The sequence below is a fragment of the Lethenteron reissneri genome, chromosome 32 (assembly GCF_015708825.2).
Source record: "Lethenteron reissneri isolate LAM-NWPU_2019-01 chromosome 32, ASM1570882v1, whole genome shotgun sequence".
Taxonomy (NCBI): domain Eukaryota; kingdom Metazoa; phylum Chordata; class Hyperoartia; order Petromyzontiformes; family Petromyzontidae; genus Lethenteron; species Lethenteron reissneri.
The window spans coordinates 10,783,411-10,805,515 of NC_083810.1; the positions used below are offsets into that span (position 1 = coordinate 10,783,411).

General features: G+C 48.0%; 1 protein-coding gene across 1 annotated transcript; it reads right to left on the minus strand.

Moving 5' to 3' along the window:
- Positions 1-8,198: 8,198 nt before the first annotated feature.
- Positions 8,199-20,710, minus strand: LOC133350021 (spartin-like). The gene is made up of 9 exons (XM_061563973.1): positions 20,564-20,710; positions 17,461-17,688; positions 16,287-16,983; positions 15,667-15,864; positions 14,924-15,059; positions 13,828-14,073; positions 13,144-13,305; positions 10,335-10,425; positions 8,199-9,653 (listed from the first exon to the last, which is right to left on the minus strand). Exons 1-9 carry the CDS (start codon positions 20,704-20,706, stop codon positions 9,542-9,544), a joined length of 2,013 nt encoding a protein of 670 aa, XP_061419957.1. The 5' UTR covers positions 20,707-20,710; the 3' UTR covers positions 8,199-9,541.
- Between the last annotated feature and the right edge of the window lie 1,395 nt (positions 20,711-22,105).

Sequence of the window (22,105 nt, forward strand, 5' to 3'; positions counted from 1 at the left end):
GCATCGCGAGATTGACAATCGCTATTGATCGATGCATTTGTTGCCACTCCACCACGTAATTCGCGTGAATGTATAGCCCTTGGTCAAGCCACTGCTGGATGTTAAGGTCTCCGATGGGGGGGTGGGTTTGACTATAATTTGCCACGAGAGTCGATTAACCTTTTCTATACATGAGACTGATATCGTGTTTTGTTGTACTGTTTGTTGTTGGAACGTTCCGACCTGCATCCTACTGGACATCTGTGAAAAAAAGAGCTTCATAGCTCATCGGATTCCTCCAGTATAAATTCAGATTCGGATGCAGATGAAGGTGCTGGGGGGTGGTGGACCCATGCCCGTGGTCGGGAATCGAACTCACGTATCCGGGTTGGTATGCCAATGTGTTAAATCGTAACCACCGCTCTACTCACAACACCTACGATACATGCAAATTATAGATTTGAAGCTTTCGTGACTGCAAGGATTCATACTCTTAGGTTTTAATACAGTAAAGTCAGCTGTGACGATACCCACCTGATGACGGAGACTTGTGTTGCCTCCGAAACGTCGTGATTTATTATTTTATTTCTATTAGTATTTTTTTTATTTTTATTATTATTTATTTTTTGATGATTTATTTTTACCTACGATACATGCAAACTTATCCAGGGTACGTACACGAGCGTTGGCGTGGTATGCAGGATGTTCGCATTGTGAGAGAGGGGAGTGGTGGCTCAGCGGTTAGCGCACTCTGCTCACGAATCCGGCGACCCGAGATCGATAATCGCTCACGTCTAACATCAGTGGCTAATCGAACCGGTCCCGTGCCCTCCCCCCCTCCCCCCCTCTAGCTCAACTCAGCCTTAAATCAGTACTGTACCCGGTGCGATATGTTAGCATCACCACTGGGAAGACAAAGGCGGCCGGGCTGAGGGCTGCCCACCGATTCCTCTCGTGCGCCGTGCCGGCCTTAATGGGTGCTCGCTAACAGCACTTGCCCCGACAGTTTGGTAGGCCACACGCGGAGGGGGTCCCCTTTGTCTTTGTCTGCATTGTAACAATAGAATTTGGAATTACTGCATTACGTCATCAGCTAGATACGTGCGGTGAATGCACCTCAAGTTTATATAAAAAAAAGAACAGCATCGCAATAGCATAATCATTGTTTACCATTACGAAATGATAACGACGACGTTGATGTCAATCATGTATAATGCCCATCATTGTTGTGGTTATGTAGAGAGAGAGTTATTTCAGAAAAATCGTCTCAGAGACTCAGTGAGGCGGCTTTCCTCGGCACGTTACCTCCGGAGGAGCGGTGGCGCAGTGGTGACCGCGCTGCGCTATAAACCCCCCTTACCCCGGTTCGATTCCTGGCCACGGCTACGAACGCCACTCGGCGAGCGACATCGAAACCGGTCGTCTGACAAACCCACCCCCTTCAGAACCAACCCGCACTGACCATCGTGGTGAAATATGGTCACTCCCTCTCGCACCCCCACCCCCACCTACCATGAACGACCTAAAGCGCGTTGGGGGCAGGGAGACACCCATCGAGCAGTAGATTGATTGACAGAAATGCCGTGCGTGTAGTCGACGCGTTAAATGTTACAACGAGATTGCAGATTTTTGTCGTGTCCCCCAAGTTGGCTCAACGGACGTTGAGAAAAAAAGAAACATCCTCCCGCCCTCGAGTATTCACCGAGCTCCGCCTGGTGGCTGCTGCTGGAAGGATCAGCGGACATCCCACGGACACCTTAGATTAGCCTGTGCCAGACCAGGTGCACTTTGAGGCTGCCACGTGAAGTGTCGAAGGCTCGCTGACAGGAGGAGGTCTCGAGACAGACCCAGAAGGTGCCATGGGTTGGCTGACCGAGATGACCGATAGATGCACCACCAGCTGTACCCCATACTGTGCCAGGCTAGGTGCAGGAGGTCTCGAGACAGACCCAGAAGGTGCCATGGGTTGGCTGACCGAGATGACCGGTAGATGCACCACCAGCTGTACCACCTACTGTGCCAGGCTAGGTGCAGGAGGTCTCGGGACAGATCCAGCAGATTCCATGGGTTGGCTGACTGAGATGACCGATAGATGCACCACCAGCTGTACCCCCTACTGTGCCAGGCTAGGTGCAGGAGGTCTCGGGACAGATCCAGCAGATTCCATGGGTTGGCTGACTGAGATGACCGATGGATGCACCACCAGTTGTACCCCCTACTGTGCCAGGCTAGGTTCAGGAGGTCTCGGGACAGATCCAGCAGGTGCCATGGGTTGGCTGACCGAGATGACCGGTAGATGCCCCACCAGCTGTACCCCATACTATGCCCGGCTAGGTGCAGGAGGTCGCGGGACAGATCCAGCAGATGCCATGGGTTGGCTGACCGAGATGACCGGTAGATGCACCACCAGCTGTACCCCCTACTGTGCCAAGCTAGGTGCAGGTCTCGGGACAGACCCAACTGGTGCCATGGGTTGGCTGACTGAGATCACCGGTAGATGCTGTACCCCCTACTGTGTCAACTTGCTGTATTTTAGACGCCCGGCGCTCCGCTCGTTGTTGTGAGCGTCGCTCCTCTCCCCTCCGTTGTTGCTGGAGGGCGACTGCCTCCAACTGCCCAGTAGCAGCGTCCTTCACGAGCCTCCTCCATAAAATACCCACGACCACTTTACCATAGCGTCAAAGTCACCTTCCACTAATACGGAATTACTAACAGCACAATTGCCGTCCGTAGCACCAGCATCTGCATCGTTATCACGACAGCACACCACTATTGTAATAATCAACGCCACACAATCACCATCACGTCATCTACAACTGTATCATCATTCATTAACATCTACACCAGCAGTGGTTCTTAACCTGCGGTGCGCGCGCACCCCCTGGACGTAGCGAGACGTGGCCAAGTTTTTTAAATCCTTTATATTAAGTTCACTTGTTTGCGCGCTTGCGAGCTTACGACCGTGCACATCTTTCGGTCGTTTTTTAACCCACTTCCTGTGATCCAATCGAGCTGACATTTTGCACACAGACTCCTTGTGCGTGACAATTAATTTTCGTGAAATTTCCCCCCCAAAATTTTACACTTTTTAGAAAGAAAAAAAAAGATATTTAATTACAATTGCTTAATGGTGGCAGGCAATAATCTGACCCATAGGTGGCAGCCATCTCAAGCCAGAGGACGAGATGACTCTAGCCGCCAGGCATATAAAGGATTTAGAGTGAAAAACTTTGCTTTTACGGGTTAATTTTATTATATCATATCCACACAAATTAATCACGGGCACGTCACTACAACTTACTTTGTTTAATCCATCCCACGTATTTATTCACGTTAAATATATAATTTAACGATTGAGAAGCCAAGGGGTGTTTGATATATCGCTCCTCCACCACCTGCATTCATCACTGCTTAGCACAAGGCGGGGGGGGGGGGTTCGCTGTTGTGTTGTAGTTCCCCTCTACGAGGTGTCGTCGGACTGTACTGCGCCTTCTTCGGAATTATGTTCGACGTTTCGCTCCACGTGTTTGGGAGAGCGCTTGCTTTGGAAGCTGAATGTTTGGGGCGGGGGGAGCTGAAGCTCCCGACACGTGCAGAGAAACGTCGGACACCATGGCCGAAACGACACGCGGTGCAAACATCGGCAACAAATGACATCGAACTCGCCAGCTTTGAAACGTAACCTCAAGCAATGCTGCATTGGCCAAATCTGTTTCATACGCCTATACGATTGCGCGCGACGGAGCGAATGAGCGATATAGAGTTCTCATGATAGTTCTGGAGGGGCTAAAAAATATTAAATTTGGCTCATGTATAGTCGAGTCTGTGGCACTTTTTTTTACTTACAGTACTGTACAGTATATCATTTTAACTTAAATGTTTTTGTTACGGTTACGTTTAACTCTGAGGTAGTTTTATTTATTGAAATGATTACACTGTAACAATTTGTTTTGTTCCTGGGTAATAAGTGTTATTTCCTAATTGATTATGCAAAATGCGTTTGCTGGATGCTTGCAACCTCTTGATGCCATCTCAGAAAAATGCAGATATGTATCTACTTAGGCAGCTGGAACTAAACTGAACTGGTGGTCTTCAGGCCCCTGTATTTATACTACTATTTATATTACTGAAAAGTTCTAGAATGTTCTAGAAGTTACTCCAAGTTTACCCAGCACTGACTCTATCTGGAATGTTCTGGCAAATAGGTGCATTTCAAAATATCACTGTCCTGGTCACAAAAACTTAGTTTGTGGGGAATAATAGCCATTTTCTCTACTTTTTAGGCTAAGCAATTACGAAATGACACTTACTACACAGGAACAAAAATTGTGTTACATAGTGTAATCGCCAAGGTTTTATTTGCAGCGTAGAAATAATCTACAGTTGTAACGAGAACATTCTGCCTTAAACTCTACAATATTCAAGTCTCGTGCCAAACACTTAAACGGACAAGATTCCCATCATAGAGAAAATGAAACGCGCTGGCAGTGAAGGATTCTCATGGAGACTCATAGACTCACCTAGAAATTAGTTGACTCACATCGAGACCCGTAGACTCACACAGACCCATACGATCACTGGAGAGACCCATATACTCAGAGGCCCTGAAGATAAAGAAGAAAAAAAATACACTCACTCACACTACCACTGACTCACTCACACATCATACACTCACTCACACTACCACTGACTCACTCACACATCATACACTTACTCACACATCATACACTCACTCACACTACCACTGACTCACTCACACATCATACACTGACTCACACATCATACACTCACTCACACTACCACTGACTCACTCACACATCATACACTCACTCACACTACCACTGACTCACTCACACATCATACACTTACTCACACATCATACACTCACTCACACTACCACTGACTCACTCACACATCATACACTTACTCACACATCATACACTCACTCACACTACCACTGACTCACTCACACATCATACACTGACTCACACATCATACACTCACTCACACTACCACTGACTCACTCACACATCATACACTCACTCACACTACCACTGACTCACTCACACATCATACACTTACTCACACATCATACACTCACTCACACTACCACTGACTCACTCACACATCATACACTGACTCACACATCATACACTCACTCACACTACCACTGACTCACTCACACATCATACACTTACTCACACATCATACACTCACTCACACTACCACTGACTCACTCACACATCATACACTGACTCACTCATCATACGCTGACTCACACATCATACGCTGACACACATCATACACTCACTCACACTACCACTGACTCACTCACACACACATCATACACTGGGAGTGTCATGCTGCCAGCTATGGCTACAAGTTTGATCGTCCGTGTTATGTATATCGTTTATTGTTACATTTGAATCACACTTCCTATGATTACTGTTGTTACATTGTTTTTATAGCTTTATTTTGGTGATTCGAAAACATATGGTTAATCTAAATTGTCTTGTGGTTTTTATTGTTGACTTGGGATTTTTGCACACAGCGTTTTAATAAGTTTTTTTTTAATATTTGCTGGTTTATTCCAGGCTGTTTCTGTTACGCGTCGTCGCTTTAAGATGTTCTGTGTTCATATTTTGTTTGTTGCGGTTGCACCCGACTTAAAAGCCGCATGGCTCACAGGGCTATACCAAATAAATGAAACTTGAAACTCATATAGACAGACCAATTGAGAAACTGGAATGCCCTGCCAGTGGTTTCTGACATCGGAGCCCATAAGCTGACATACACATCAGTAGCCTCACACAGCAGATACACAATGACAAACTCAAATGCGCTGGCAATGATTTTACCACCTGTCCTTTTCTCGCGGCAGATCGGGTGTGTTCTCAGCCTCCCAGGAGTGACTGGTCTAGTGGGAGCCAAGCAGTGGTGGTGGCAGCAGAATTATCATCATCATCATCACCGCCTTTGTGTCCAAATTTTCAATTAGTTCACCTGCACGCGTTTTCTCCCGAGACTGGAAAACCCCCAGACGCACGCTGTTGCCTTTTCAACACTGCAGCCACGAAACCGCCGCTGTTCCACACAATGCACCCTTTAGAAGATAAATAATAACCCCCCATGTTGTGACCGATTAAGCAAAAGGAGAGCAGGTGCGCGAGTGTTGGGCCCACGCGTGTAAAACAATGCCGATGATGTTTAAATAAAGGCGTCACGCCTGTAATGTTTAACGAATGAGTCGAATCGTGTTGACTAAAGGTGTTCCCAAACTCACTCGCCGTCTTTCCGGGGTTTTGCCAATTTGCTCCCCATTCAAATACAAATTGACTCGTTTCTTTCAACGCTGAACGCACCCGATGATTGTTAAACACGTCCCACTTGACACCGCTAAGCAACTAACGCTGTCTGCGTCATGTAGAACACGTGCACACAAAGATAAAGATCACCCCCCCCGTATAGCCTGTAACATACTGTTCGGGCAAGTGCGACTACGAAGGCCGGCACGGCACACGAGGGGGTGAGTGGGCCAGCACCACGCCCGACCACCTTTGTCTTCCCAATGGCGATGTGTTTTCACACCGCGACCAAGTACTCATTTGAGGCTGAGTCGACCTAGGGGAGGAACAGGACCGGTTAGGATAATCGTCACTACTGGGTGTTGACCGTGAGCGGGAATCGAACCCGTGTCGCCGGGGTTCGGAGCGCAGCGTAGCGCTGAAGCGCTCCACTCACGTACACACCGACATGTCCCAGCTGACTTAGAGTCGACTCGATTCACGCCGACAGCGTGTTAATTTGCTTAAAGCGTCACGTGGGACGTGCTGAACGATCGACGGCCTAGAGGCAGATGAAAGAGACCGACAGAGGCCCGTTGTGCTCCCTCTGCAATGTAAAATTGGACGAGCTGTTGTGCGCATCTGGAAATCAAGAAAAAGTTATGGAACACGAAATTACGGAAACCGGTTTCCGTTAAGGTTTATATAATAATTGCATCATCAATAGATATTGTCAATCCACTGCTGTATGAAGGTCTCCCCCCCCCCCCCACAAGCAATCATTCAACATCCTGGGATGTAATAATCCACACATTGCACCTGGATACGAGCTGATAATTAATGTAAGGCGTGTTCATTCACATCAGATCGTGAAACAATACGCTAAAGTACAGCGTTTTTCATTTGTACAAAAAAAACGTAAGCCAGTTCCACTTAAATGCACTTGTAAAATTGTTTCATCCACATATGTGCATTTACCGTGAAAATATACTTGCAATGAAAAACATAACTTGTGGCTTTTAAGATAAATGCTTGGATTGCAGCAAATACGATTCAATACTTGCATTACAATGTTTATCTTGCAGGTAACTGATACCCACCGGCAATCTCTAATAATGAATGCCGGATAATTTGATTAAAAACTCGATACGAATCACTTCAGTCTTCACGTGCCTACTGTCACTGAGACAGGCTGCCGCGCATGATAGCTGTTTTGAATTTAACACATTCCTGCGGAGGGAGCTGGTAGGAACGTTGGGTTGCTCGGTCAATGGCCAGGGTCAACGGCGGCGTGGTGCATTCCGCAAATATGGCCGACTGTGAGGGCGGGCACAAGCCGGCGTGAGTAGGTTAAACGTTGAGTTTTATAAGGGCACCAAGGGGTGACCAGCCCAGCCCCACCCAGCCCCACCCCTCCCACCCAGCCCCACCCCTCCCCCACCCCTCCCCCACCCAGCCCCACCCTCTCCACCCAGCCCCACCCTCTCCACCCAGCCCCACCCCTCCCATTGTTGGATGCACGACGGACGAACACAATAATCCCCTGTGGGCTGGTGTAACCAGGAGGTTCCTACCAGTAAGATGTGCGTAGCATTGGTTATTTTAAATCGAAGCATCGACATCAACTTGCAGTTTATCGTCACGTGGCTTTCTGAGCTGCCGGGCGCTGTCCACGGTACTGACGCGTAAACGCCGCACAGAGCGCAGGGAGGCGTCTCTCATTGTCATCACAGCAGTTCATTTTCCTCATCTATTGTTCGTTCGGCTTCCTTCCCCAAACACGTGGAATGAATATGAATGTGTAAGCAACAGCTAAAGTCGCACCTGACGCGCCACGTGACCCACGTTGCATCGAAGTCAAACGCACTCTTTCGGACAGCTGTCGTCTTCGCGATATAAAAAAAAAAACATTCAGCATACCATTAGTTTAAAGTGTTTTTTTTTAACTTTTATTGATTTCAAACACAGGTGCGGTGACACTACGACGTATTGCTACAAAACCACACGAAAAAACAGAGCTAGAACTACAGAATGCAAGACAACAGTTTTTTTTTAAAGCTAACAGAATAACTTATGCTCATCCTAACAGTATATTGTGCTTAACTTAAACGTATTGCTCATACACGTCAACCGATTTAGCTCGTGTAAGATTGCTCGGGGTTAAAATGCACCAACAGTAGTACACTCAGTTAAAAAAAAATACACTGGCCTTGTGACTTAGATAGGCACCAGCACTGCCCACGCATTAGCGCAGGACACGTGGGGGGGGGGGGGGGGGGGGCAGCAACACTGTGGGATGCGTGTGACGTCATTAAACAGATGTTCACGGTGACGTCATTAAACAGATGTTCCCGGTGACGTCACCACCGCACCCTTGCCCGTGCGGTGCGTCGCGATGACATCACCATGCCGTCGTTCGGCAACGTGAGGGTGACGTCACCGCGACGGATCAATAGGCAGTGGCTTCAGGGTCGATGACGTCACGCCTGAACATCACCTTTAAATATAAATCAATGGGGAACCCATCTTCCGGAGGATTCTACCGATGAGTGCGTGTATCACTCTTCGGGAAGATCTTGGTTCCCAATGGTCAGTATTTGACGTATTTTTTCTCAATTTCTGGGTCAAGATCTTGTGAATTGGGAAAGGCAGCAATTTCATGTGAATGTACTTGAGATACAGAGCATGAGTGAAGGCCACTAATCACATTATATGTATGGATAATAGGCTTCACTTACATTCATTTCCAGTTTGATGAATAATAAAGTTTAAACACCACTACATGGGTCCTTATGACACAAAGACGCGTTTCAATACAGCTACATAAGGAGTTAGACACAGTACGTGGGCATAAGGTACTGAATCAACAATAAATATATTCTTAAACATCCACTCTCTTTGGTGTATTTAAAGCAAATGCTTGTTCTGAAAACTGACCGATGAAATCAGTAGAGTTCGCATCATTTAAGATGAAGCATTGCTACAACAGCAACCAAACTTTTCTCATTTAGAAATATCAATTTCTTTACCGCAACCAATGTTTCTGGAGGAATAGAAAATACTCTCCGTTTGAAATGTGTGGAAAGAATGGCACGAGCTGCTCACAAACTCGTGCGTTGGAGAATGCGTCCGTCAGAAATACAGAAACATTTCCATCTTCCTATAAGTGGTGAACGTAGAAATGTAGTAATTTTAGCTGCTGGCAAGTTGACTTTATCTTTAGACGGGCCAGAGTAACTTCAGATTACCAACTTAACACGCTGACCGACAGGATGCAATCACATTTGACGCTTGATGCCTGTGTCTCGCTTGATGTCGTTCATCGTTGGCTGTACATTCTGGTAATGTCCGCTCATCTGAGCATTGCGGTCGGTGGGTACACTCGCAGCACTGCACCAGCGCGGAAAAAAGGCAGGACCACAAAGATGCACGCATTTATTACACACGAGGTACTCTCAGGAATCGTTACACTCCAGCGAGACTGCTTAAAACCTAGATTTCGTATTGAACACTTGGGAGCCTACCCTATCATTGCGCTACACCTCTGAATGAACAGTGGCTGTTTAAACAAATCACAGCCAGCCCCTCCACTCTATTTTACATTCTCCTCCACACTCTCTGATGAAGGCCAGTCGGCTGAAATGGTGAAATATATTTTATTCTGAGCAATCTGTCAGAGGGCCTGGTCAACCTTTACTCAGCTGGAAGTCATCCTTCATCCTCTGCTGGAACTCCCTAACGCAATGAAGATGTAAAAAAAAATTATCGCAATTAATCAATCTGTCAGTAGGTGTCTCTAGTGAGAAAATAAGGATCAAACGAATCGCCCCATCGATCATTTTTGGCCACTCACTCGTTGAGGTCACGCTTTCTCAAAATACAAACACTGTATTTTGAAAGGGACGGAATGTTTTTACTTGTTCACGTGCTGCTCGTCCTCGTCCCAATTTCATGTTCCCGAGCTATAACGCGAATAATCATCACATCACAAACATCTTTCTGTGAATAAACGCATCACGAAATGAACTCCCAGAAAAACCTCAGAGCGGCAACAGTCGGCCGCGCGCTCACCCTTGGGACACGGGCTGCACCGTCGACGACGACACGCTCCGAGCGATGGTCTTCGCGGCGGACGACAGACCGTCCCAGATGGTGGAGAGGCCTGCCATGGGGGGGGAGGGGGGTGAGGAAGAAAGCAAATGACGCTCACTGAGCACGGGGAAGGGCGGAATCTCCCAAAGACACGCCCCGGCGCCCACGCGCACACACACACATGTCCTGTCTGGCTTGCAGCTGTGCTATGGTGCTGCCGATGCGAGAGCAGGTGGGCCGATTGCCGTTGACTGCCTGCCAGCCCCCACGCCTGCAGGAGCTGGCTCGCTAATGAACGCCTCGCGGCTCGTCAAGAGGTGCGCCGCCGCCTTCGGCCAGTGGCCAAGAGCAGGAGCGTCGCAAAAACGTGATTTTTTAAGTCGGTGCAATCAGTGGAACGTGCAACGCACGGTCACGTGTCGTTGAATTAACGTCAATTTTACGTCGCTCTCCAACGAGTGGCAGGGGATGCTGCTGTGGTGCAATGGTGAGCACAATGTACTTGCAAACCAGTTGCTGCCGCTTTGATCTCACGGCAACGGCAGTGATAACAATGGGGCATCTCAAAATCTCCCTTCCTCTGTCCACCGAGCATTGTGAATGAGTTACACGGCAGTCAGCCGATTGGCAGGTCACGTGTGGGTACTTTCACCTCTTTCTGAGACCTCCGGCCACTGTGGAAGAATTGGCAAAATAACCTCAAGAGCAACGTTCTTCATTGCAAGGCCCAAGGGCCACTGGCAGAACCTGGTGGCCTTTAGTGCGGACCATGATGTGCGGCCCCCGACTAATACACAAGTGCGAAAACACGCCGATGATGTCTTATCGGTCGAAAGTGCCCCCCCATATGAAAATGAGCAAAACCACTGCTCTCTAAAGGCTCTGTAGAGTTCTTTCTCGTGGAGGCCCTTCCACCAGCAGCACTGTGAGCAAACAATTGCAGGCCTGCTCCTTTAGTTTTGGCTCCGGACGGGGCGTTCCGGCGTAGGTTTGGCACGACGCTCTGATCCATTCCTCCGATGGGGTGTGTGTAATTGAAATAAATTAATTGGTATGCCCTGCACGCTGTGCTTGTGCACGCCGCAACGCCGATTTAGCCGCTTCAAAGTGGATGTGGGGATTACAGTGGAGCACTCACAACGGAGCTTAACCATGCGGACCACCACACGGTTAAGCAGCAGCTGGAGATAAAAGCCCCGTGGAAGGCTATTAAATAGCAATAAAGGCAACACAATAAAAATAAATCACACACGGGACAATATAAAAAAGACAGGTAATTCATCGTCATTATTAACATAGTTAATGTGCAGAGTGTAAGAACAGTCATTTTAGAAATTATATACTCCAAGTGCTTGTTTTGTTCTGACAGTTAATGCAAGATTTGGAGAAAGTTCCATGGTTCATAATGCTGCATGAACCTGGCATAATGTCTCTCGTGCATTTCATTATTTCCTTCTCAGTTGCTTTTCAATGATAAACTGGATTCATAGTTCAGGAACTCGGAACGCACATGTGTTTTTTTAACCATTACCTCATTTTACATTCTCCAGTTGGCCTGAATTCAAGTTGAATGAGAACTACATTTAATAAAAAAAAATGAATGAGTTTCCATGGTTTTCAGCCACTCGAGTTATCGCGTGAGTTTGGCAGGTCTTTCACAGAAACACTTCCGAGTAAAAACACAACATTTTCTGAAAAGTTAAATGCCACATTAAATGAAAAATTGCGTGTTCCCGCCAAATCTACAACATTGTTGATTGTGACACATTTGACGATGTTTTTTCCCACTCACTAAAAATTCTGACGTATGAAATGCAGGCCAGCACACAGAGTGAAATCGGCCTGGAAAATGCTGTCCGTAGCAAGAATTTTCGGCCTACTCCAGTTGACTAATAACATAGACACATGAGTACACACCCGGGTTCTGTGGCTCATGCACACGAGGTTATGGTCTTTAGCCTATTGATCACTGTTTATATTTTCCGTGTTTAAATGTTTGATCTTCTGTAACACCAATTATTACGGTTAAAGTTATGGTTCGTCACAGGGGTGCTTTTTATATAATTTTACCGTGTTTTTCTTAACCTGCTTTGTTCTCCTTTGCTTTTATGACCCAGGTATCTCTTGCAAAATACACAAGTGGTCTCACTGGGCTTTCATTCGTGCCCGTCTTATGCATGGTGTGATGACAATGTTTACACTGGTTCTCTAATGGAGAGATGAAATCTTCATCAGCACTCTTCGTCGGGTAGGTACTAGATGGAAAGTAGGATTATTCCTTAATTTGTACTTGCGGGAGGTCATCAAGGTGCCTGGAGAAATGTCACGCACATGAGGAAACATCACTCCCACTGTCCTGCCCTGAAGGAGTGCATTTCACAAACACGATCTCTCTGTGATCCGCCAACTTGGCTGGATTGGAGTCGGAGCATCACAGCCACCACTCTCTAAACGGCACTCATTCCTAACTCAATGGGGTGCGTAATGATGCAACACGACAGCATTCTGAAGAATCACCATGATCCAGTGTTGCAATAAAATATATATCGTTTTTACCACCTTGTTTGTATTCTTTGTTCACGCCAACAACTCTGGCTCACCACCACCACCACCACCACTCGTGCGAGCCAAACGTTGGCACGAGTCAACGATTAAAGAGTTGGCGCCTTTAGGTTTTTTAAACAGCGAGACCCAGACAGTGACAATGAGAAGCCAGTAAAACAAACAACAAAAGGCAGCAGAGTGAGAGCTCTGGACAGTGAGAGAACGAGAGAGCGGAGGGCCGTGCCTTGTGCGCTGCTGGAGGCGACCATCTTGGCCCCGTGGAGGGTGCGGGCGCCGTCGCTGTCCGGCTGCTTGAGCGACTCGGGCATGATCTTCTCCCCGTAGCGCTTGAGGTGAGGAGCCACCTCCTTGCTCACCGAGCTCACCGCGTCCACCACTCCTTCCACTGCGCGGCAGAGCGAGTCGCAGACTCATCCCCTCCATCCACCACACAGACACGTTCTTGCCACAAATAAACCCACGGTACCCTCGCTCATCTCGTCAAGGAGCGTAAACCATCAGCAGCGGCTTTTGGCTAGCCATCGAACAAAGACGGTCATCGCATCGCGGGCTTTCAGATGCGCTTCTGCGGCCGCCTGGAACATTTCTTTCACATGTTAGATGATGATCTTACAAATTCCTCATACTGCAGAGGAAAATGTTCATCATAAAGGAGTCAAAATACATATACTTTATTCTCACAGCTGGAACTTTGCCAAATTAAGTTAAAACCTAAACTTAACATATTTTTAGTGCGAGTCATTGGCATACAGAAATTCGCACACCCCGCGAATCGATCGAATTCTCACGATTCGGGGGGGGGGGGGGGGTCGCGTCGCGACAATCCCTTTGCTCTATTTCGATGAATGCAGCTCCTCCAAGCGGCTGCAGAGATGTCCGCACTCAGAGCGGGCACACTCGCACCCACCTAGGCTCTTGCCGACCTTCACCAAGGAGGGCTCGCGGTACGGCCCCGGGTTCGCGCGGTGCGGTTCCGCCGCGGCGGGGGCCTGCGCTGGCGGAGCAGCGGCCGTGGGCCTGGCGTTGGCGCGAGCCTGGGGCGGCACTTGCGACTCCGTGGGGATGTGCTCCCTGACGGCCGTCGCGCCCTTGTTGAGCACCTTGCCCGTCGCCTCGGCGCCCCGCAGCAACCCGCGGCTGATCCACGACGCGCCTGGCGTGGTAGCGGGAGGATCAGGGGTGGGTATGTCAGCAAGACTGGTGCGAGTTCTGTGCGTGTCACTCGGAGTGGTGTGTGTGCGTGTAAGACAGGCGTGTGTCAGTAAGAGGGGTGTCAATCATAGCAAAATACACTAACCACTTGCGCCACAGCTCCACCCCTAGTTGTACGAACCGAGGTGTAAACAATTATTGAATGTCAGTCTGCAGTTAATGAATACCTGAAGGTGACCTGCTGTTGCAGGCAAGATATTCCACGTGCCTTTGTCTAAACCTGACATACTATATGTCTATAGTAGGACCTCACCATAATAGAGCAGAAGCTGGAAACAAGCACACCTCATATAAGCACGGCTCTGTTATAAGCAACAAATGCTTACATTACACTGGTAGGGGGGAGGCGAGGTACAACTTCTGTCACGAGCACATTACTTGGAATTAAGCACGGATAAACTCGTTCCAAGGCGGCGCGCTAATATGCAACTTCAACTGTATTCTCAATGCGATTGTCACTTTAAAAAAAGCCATGCCCTCCTCACGATGCTTGCGCTCACACATTAAAACATCCCTTTGCATTTGCACAGCGTCGAGGGCATCGTGGTCTCTTCATCGCCAGTTCTAAGTATCTGCTGGAAACCAGCATCTTGGCAGGAAACAAACCGGGGGACCCAGAAAAAAATCCAGACCACCACAGGAAGAACTTACAAACTCGAAATATAAAAATGTCAGGGTTGGGATCGAACCCACGACCTCCTGTATACTTGGCGAGGCAGTTAACATCTCGCTACGTGGTGCCCCATACTGCTGAAAACATAGCCTCCCCCCCCCTTGAACATCCCTCATACCAGAGAGGATGCCATGAGACATTTTTTCGCTCCATTCGGGCATCGGCTGGGGGGTGCCCTTCTCCGGGTCTGGTGCGGCTGTCTTGGGAACGTCGGCCGACTTCGCCTGGCCACCAGCGGCGCCATCCTCTGGAGCCTGCGGAAAGACGGCGAGCGCTTACTTATATTTGTGCAACAATATCAATAACGGCCTCCCCTTTCCATCATTGTCTCCTCATGTAGAATATTTATTTTTACACGACCCATCGGAGCAGCACCGCATTCGGGGCATGCATCTTATTAAGCAGCGCTCAGGTTCACTGCAAGCAAACTCTCAACCTGTTTCGATATTCAGTGTGTCATCAGCAGAGTCAGGCTTGCTTGAACCAATCCTGATTAACTGCCAAATGTTTATAGGCAAGGGCCCTTTCTCTAACACAACGGTCCTAGTTCGACGCAAAATTATAAGATACGTAAACTCGTTTTATATTTGTGCTGCGTGTGTGCCAACCCTACCCATTACGTGGTATTGTTGCATGCTTTTTTTTATACATTTGCCAATTTATTACAGAAATAGTCAAAAATAAATATTTTTTTCACACGTTTTATACAGCGGTAAGCTTAGCTTTGAAAATACATACACAGCAAAAGAACAGCTCAACTGCGCGAGATGACAATCGGCTTAAGTTAACCGAGGCTCGATTTAACCCAAAGGCGGGCGCTCCTCCCGGTGAGGTACCTGGCCCACTAAGCGACGCTCGCACCTGGACGCAGAACTGAGCCAGACGTCCCAAGTGCTCCTCAAAGAGATGGCGCTGCTCAGCGGGCAGCTCAGCGGAGAGGAGCACTCCAACGGTGGCGCCGGCCTCCCCCGAACACATGTCCGGAAACACGTAGATGCCCTGCGACGAGCGCAGCACCGGCGAGTAGCCCGGAACCAGCGGGTGGAGCCACCCAGACACCTGGGAAGGCGGAGGATGGAAGGAGCCGTAGGAGACGAGAGGGATATCAGCAAGAATTAAATTGAGAAAAAGATCAAATTGTCACCATGGCCGAAGCTGTTGATGCCACTACACCCCACCAATGCTTTCAACCTTCTAACAATTTATTTGAGATTTGAGATGGCTAGTCATGATCTATCCACTGCTGGATGAGTGCCTCCCCGTGACGTGTCGATCGTGGAGTCTGCTTGACCAGGCTTCACCATGCTGGTCAGTGTGGGTTGATGAAGATCGGAAAGGACAGCAGAACAACAATGGCTCAGGGACAGGCCAATTTATCTCTTGCCACTGTTGTTAGCCATGGCTGTTATTCTACACCATCAGCCACGATCTCTCCACTGTTGGTATGAAAGTTTTCACAGCCGACGGGTTTCACCACACACCTGCAGGAAGGCTGGCGGGCGGCCGGGAGGGGCATCGGGCCCCTGGCTGCGGAAGGTGGCGATGCGCAGGAACCCCGGGTACGAGGGCGCGCTCACCAGCCCCGTCACGCTCACAAAGAAAATCTGTGCACCGTTGGCAATGAGGAACAGCTCGACCGCGTCCGGCCCCAGCACCTGCTGCACGGGTGCAACTTGCAGGCCGGAGGGCTTCTCCTTACACTGCGCATAGCCCGGAGGCAGCAGTGGCAACTCCCCGTGCACCGTGCCCATGGACAGCGACGTGTGTCCTTCCACGGGCTGCGGGGTATACATCGGCGGGAGGTCCGTGCTTCCCGTAGCGACATAGCAAGGTAGAGCCGGCGGCAAGCGTTGGGACGACTGCGACGGAAGCGGTAAGCCTTGCGGAGGCGGCGGCTGTCCCGCCGACTCGAACCAGACGCCTCCCGGAGGAAGAGGAGCTTTTTCCGGGAGAGCCGCGACTTGCGGGTAGAGGTGGCCGCAGTTGGGGTCGCCGCTCGACACGGGTGGACCGCTTGGTCGGGGCGGAACGTGGAGCGCGGATGCAGCAAGCGGGGGCGCCGAGGGGACCATGGAGGTGGTTCTGGGCTCAAGCCGAGCCTCTAGGTCCTGCACGCGAGACTGCATGCCGAGCAGCGACTCCTGCATCTTGGCCTGCGTGCGGCGAGTCTCATCCCACCTGCACAGAGTGGCGGAGGCAACGCGCAGCTTGTCAATCGTGTTTGACCGTACACTCGGAATGCTGGACAGTGCGCGTGGGTGAAGATGAGGGGATGGCACTGGCCTACATATTTATCACTGCCCGATGTTTGTATCGGTCTAATCACTGTGCAATAACATTTCACAAGTAGAAAGTAAACAAGTGAACCCAACTTAAATCACCGTGAAAGCCTCTTTATACAGTGATTATGGAATTACACTCTAAATGCCGCTCCACAACTTTCACTTTCAGCTCAAATCTCAAGCTGCCACCTGACATGCTGTGAAGAGAATTACATCGAGCTCGGGTCACCGACCGTGGCGGACAGAACAATTTCGGAGCATGCCCTAGCGATGGCAAACGAGTCGTCGCGGCAGCTGCATAATAGTTGAAAAGCTTTGAAAGTGGCCCGATGAACCCGAAACGGAACACCCCCTTTGCGCGAGCGAGACCCACTTGGACCCGGTGCACTGCGGGCCGTCGCAGGGGATGGCCAGGGCGGAGTCGAGGTGACCGCGTGCCGAGCGGTAGAGCGCCAGAGCCTGGGCCGCATCGCCGCGCTCGTCGGCACGAACCGCCTGTAGGAGCAGGCCCTGCGCCTCGCGCTGCTTACACTTGACGAACCGGCGGCGTGCGCGCGGGGAGCTTGGGTATGTCTCCTGCTGCTGCTGCTGCATGCTGATACTGTTCCACCACGCACACAGACAGCGATGCCGTCAGTAGGGGGCACGGTGTCAAGGTACGAACTAGGTAAAGGTGCAACACCGCTAATTTCTTGCGTCAAAAAATCTGCCGGCTGTCTCGCCGGTTGGAACTCCTGGTGGGGCAGTTGAAACAATGATGCAGGTTTTTTTTTAAATCCGCCCCACCCCACTACCACCGCCTCCATCCATCCAGCAGTGTAAATGGGGAAACCACAATTTGTCGATCGGCAGGTGATGTGTGGAGAGGCAAAGTGTGAGCTCTCTCACTTCTTCCAGGATGTGTGGTCAGTGAGTCGAGCAAAATACCACCTACGTTTTGTGATGTGTCCAGTTTTGTAGAAAAACTAAGCCTCACACACCACATCATCTCACTCTGTGTCTGCAACTTCCACTCAAATGTGTTATACAAATTATACAAATGTATGTCAGTGTTTTATATACAGTATTTAAAAAACCATAAGAATGTATACTCTTTGGTTCTTTCGGTAAAGTCACGTAGGTATAAAATAAAATAAATCACGACGTTTTGGGCGCAACACAAGCGTCCGTCATCAATGTGAAAGAACCAAAGAGTATGGATTCCTGCAGTCACGAAAGCTTCAAATCAAGATTCATAAGAACGTATGTTCACAGTTTTTCCCTATTTATGTGGGTAAAGGTGCAGCCCTGCAATAAGTTGCTGATGGAACTGCTGGTGAAAGGGCCTCCCTAGAAGCGTAGTGTGGTTAGCATGGACTTTGACAAGGGAACAGATGCAAATCGCAGATGTTGATTGTATGTACAGTATGTGAAACTTCTTGCGCTCCGTACATAGCTAACCGTGCTAATCGGAGGTGCAGCGGAAGGACAACAAATGACTGCTGTGTCAAAAGTATTATTTAGAAATGTTTAAAATATTTTCCATAAACTGTAAGGGTGCTATTAGCATTCATGAAAGTAACTGTTACACTGATTACTGACATCAGTAGCCAGGGGAGTCAACTGAGTTGTGTTGCACAAGATAATCAGAAGATTGCCTTTATGTCAACAAACGTCGCACACCCGTAGATCTATATATAGGTGGCTTTGGAAAAACTGCATCATGGATTTCGTCCCCTGGACTTTGCAACTCTCCGTGTAGAGGCAGGCATTGTGCAATAGCTCAAGTATCACCTGACACCATTACCACCAATCAAGGCAAGCTCACCTCCACCGACATGCAACGCAGTAGCACGGTGTGCCCTGTCCAAGTATGGTGCAGCTACATTCATTGTTGTACTCTCCTTCTGTGAAGTATGGTTAATACCCTTCAGAGCCTGCACGATGTGGGAAGGCCCTCTTCCAGGAGTGGATTTACAAAGGGCTGTAGATGCACATATATCTGACATGGAGAGACACGAAGAGGGACTTATTATGCGTTGAAATGGGGGGCAGTATTGTTCCTCCTCTTTATGTGTGTTAAAAGTTGTGGATAACGGTGTGGATAAACGTGGGCAAGAGGATGACTTTGGTACCACATACGGGTTACTCCACTTAGCCTTGATTTTGCACGTATAATGGAATGAATTATGTACCTCCTGCAAACAAATTTCAGGTCAAATGTGGTCGGTGTCTTATCAGTGGACAAGCCTTCTTAATAGGATTTTATTTAAGCGGGGATGAGGAGAAACAAATAATATTAAGGTCCACAGGCGGGATAAAAGAAAATGTTTTTATCGAAATGTGTTATTACTTGCTTGGTAATTATAAAAGTGACTTTTAAACCACACCATTTACCAGAGTTATTAAACCCTATTTTACGAAACGTCACTTGTTTATTAAATACAAATACGTAAAGCATTATTAGTTTTCTGTTTCCTTCCGAGGCGCCTGATGTTTGTTTCAGATGGTCAAGTGTACACAGTATTGATCTGTGATCGAGAGGATTACCGTTATTAAAATATATATTTTTTAGTCTCAACGAGTTCTCACCGGATTTAAGTCCTGTAAAGCATGATTTGAAGCTTTCGTGACTGCAGGAATCCAAACTCTTTGGTTCTTTCGGTAAAGTCACGTAGGTATTATTTTTCTACCTACGTGACTTTGTACTGTAAAGCATGTTTATGGGTGTATTCAACAACAGGTTACTTAAGATGATAACGAGTGTTTTTTTGTTCAATCTTAAGAAAATATTAATGCCAGCGCAGTGTGTGTTTATTATAGTTTGCATTCTTTATATAGATATGACCACAAAAAACCCTCCACATCTTCCACACAACTCCAAAGAAGGCCAACAATTCCCCAAAACATTGCCTTCAGCAGTGAGTGCTATTTTCAGAAGTGAATATTGTATGGGAATTGCAAAAAACAGCAGGTGATGTCTCTCCCCACACAACACCCATCGATGGCACGAGTCATACGACACGAAAGCTCACCCAAGAGCGGATCATCATTATCAGTGGCCGTGGTCAAAACACCGCTGCTTTAGACGAGTTACAAATACCAGAACAAAGTACAACAGCGACCTCTAGCGGCGTAAATTCGTGCTGAGCAGAGTTTTAAAAAACTTGGCCACACAGTCGTTTGTTTTACACCGAGCGCGCAAAATGAAAACGCAAACAACAACAGATCCTGCCAAAGATTGACAACGTCCACGATCGGGGTTGGGGTGGTGGGTTTGGCGAACAGACACAAGTATTCGACTTACAGACAGTGAGGATCACCCTCGGCCCGTGCGTAAACCACCACCCGAATCGCGAACCCTCCAACCGAGCTACGCACACGTTACGCGTTCAGCGAGAAGGACACGACGAGTTTACGTGGCATAACAAATGTGTCACGATGCTACGGACGCTTGAACGGACTGCGAAAAGACATCTCCCGATTGTCGCACTCACCGTGGTTTGCTTCGACGACAATGTGAATCTTCAAGAGGTTCAGAGGCTGCGTGGAGCGGGGTGGGGGGCCAGCCAAGCCAAGCCAGATCGGTGGTGATGGCTTTGTGGCTGCGAGTTCCGTAAACGTAATTGTCGATTTCCATTCGCGGTCACCTCGTGAGTGAATGACGCGTTCAGTGTTTCGCAACGGAGGAGGAGGTGGCAGTTGTGGTGGTGGCATTTAACTTTGAACGGTGTTGCTGAGTGACTATCTCTCTAGATTTCGATTTAAAGCTTTCGTGACTGCAGGGATTCATCTTCTTGGTTCTTTCGGTAAAGTCATCACGTAGAAGGGAAGTAATAAAATAATAAAAATAAAACATAATAAAATAATTCTCACGACGTTTCGGCCACAACGCAGAATTATTTTATTATGTTTTATTTTTATTATTTTATTACTTCCCTTCTACGTGACTTTACCGAAAGAACCAAGAAGATCTCTCTAGATTTGAAGCTTTCGTGACTGCAAGGATTCATACTCTCTCTTAGGTTTGTTCGGTAAAGTCACGTAGGTAAAAGGAAATAATAATTATTATTAAATATATTATTATTTATTTTTATTATTTCTTGTCTCCTACGTGACTTTACCGAAAAAAACCTAAGAGTATGACTATCTTTCAATGGAGAACGTACGCACGTGTCCAGAATCAACGTGAAACGATCAGTGTTTATACCAACGGTGTGGTTGCTGGTGGTGGTGATGACGAAGCTACTGCTGCGTTGGCAAGTGTGGGGCACACAAGCCAAAAACATTATTTGTCTCAAGAGCACTGTCGTGGCCTTAAAAGAAGAAGGAAAAAAATGTAACAGGCGACGATTTTCGAGAAATGTGTTATGAAAAAGGGCCCACGGCTCGAAACGTCGCCTAGAATTCGTATCGTCATCGGAGATGGTTAATCCACTGCTCGATGAAGGTCACCCAAAGCCGTCGCCATACTTTAAACCCCTTATCGGTGCCCTAACTTATTACAAACCAATTCAGACCTTATTGGTCAACCCCGTTCCCTTATAAATCTCAACGTCCATCCTACAAAGTGTCATCACAAGGGAGAAACACAAACAAATAGACAAAAACATGTTTTTCCTCAATTTCCCTGTACACAAATACGGGTAAACCACATGAGTTGACAGGTGTGAAGAAGCACACAGTGCATAACAGTGCTTCTTACACACAATAAAAAAACTCATTATTTTCTCAAGATGTATATTGTGGTCATCTTGCCGTAGGTCACCATCAAAATGTGAGTAAATGTGACCGAATGACAGTAGCAGTGATGCATGAGTCCCACAGATAAACTTTGACCCATGCCGATGGGTCCTAATAAAGACAAAACTGTAATAGAGGTTTCGTGGGTTAGATCGTGTACATAAAAATGTGTCGTTAACCCCGCTACCACCCGACACAGGTAATTAGTAAGTTTTTTCACGTAAACAAAACATGACAATTCGTTACTAGTACAGCACATCGGTGTGTTGGAGAATAAACCCACAACACGCCGGTGT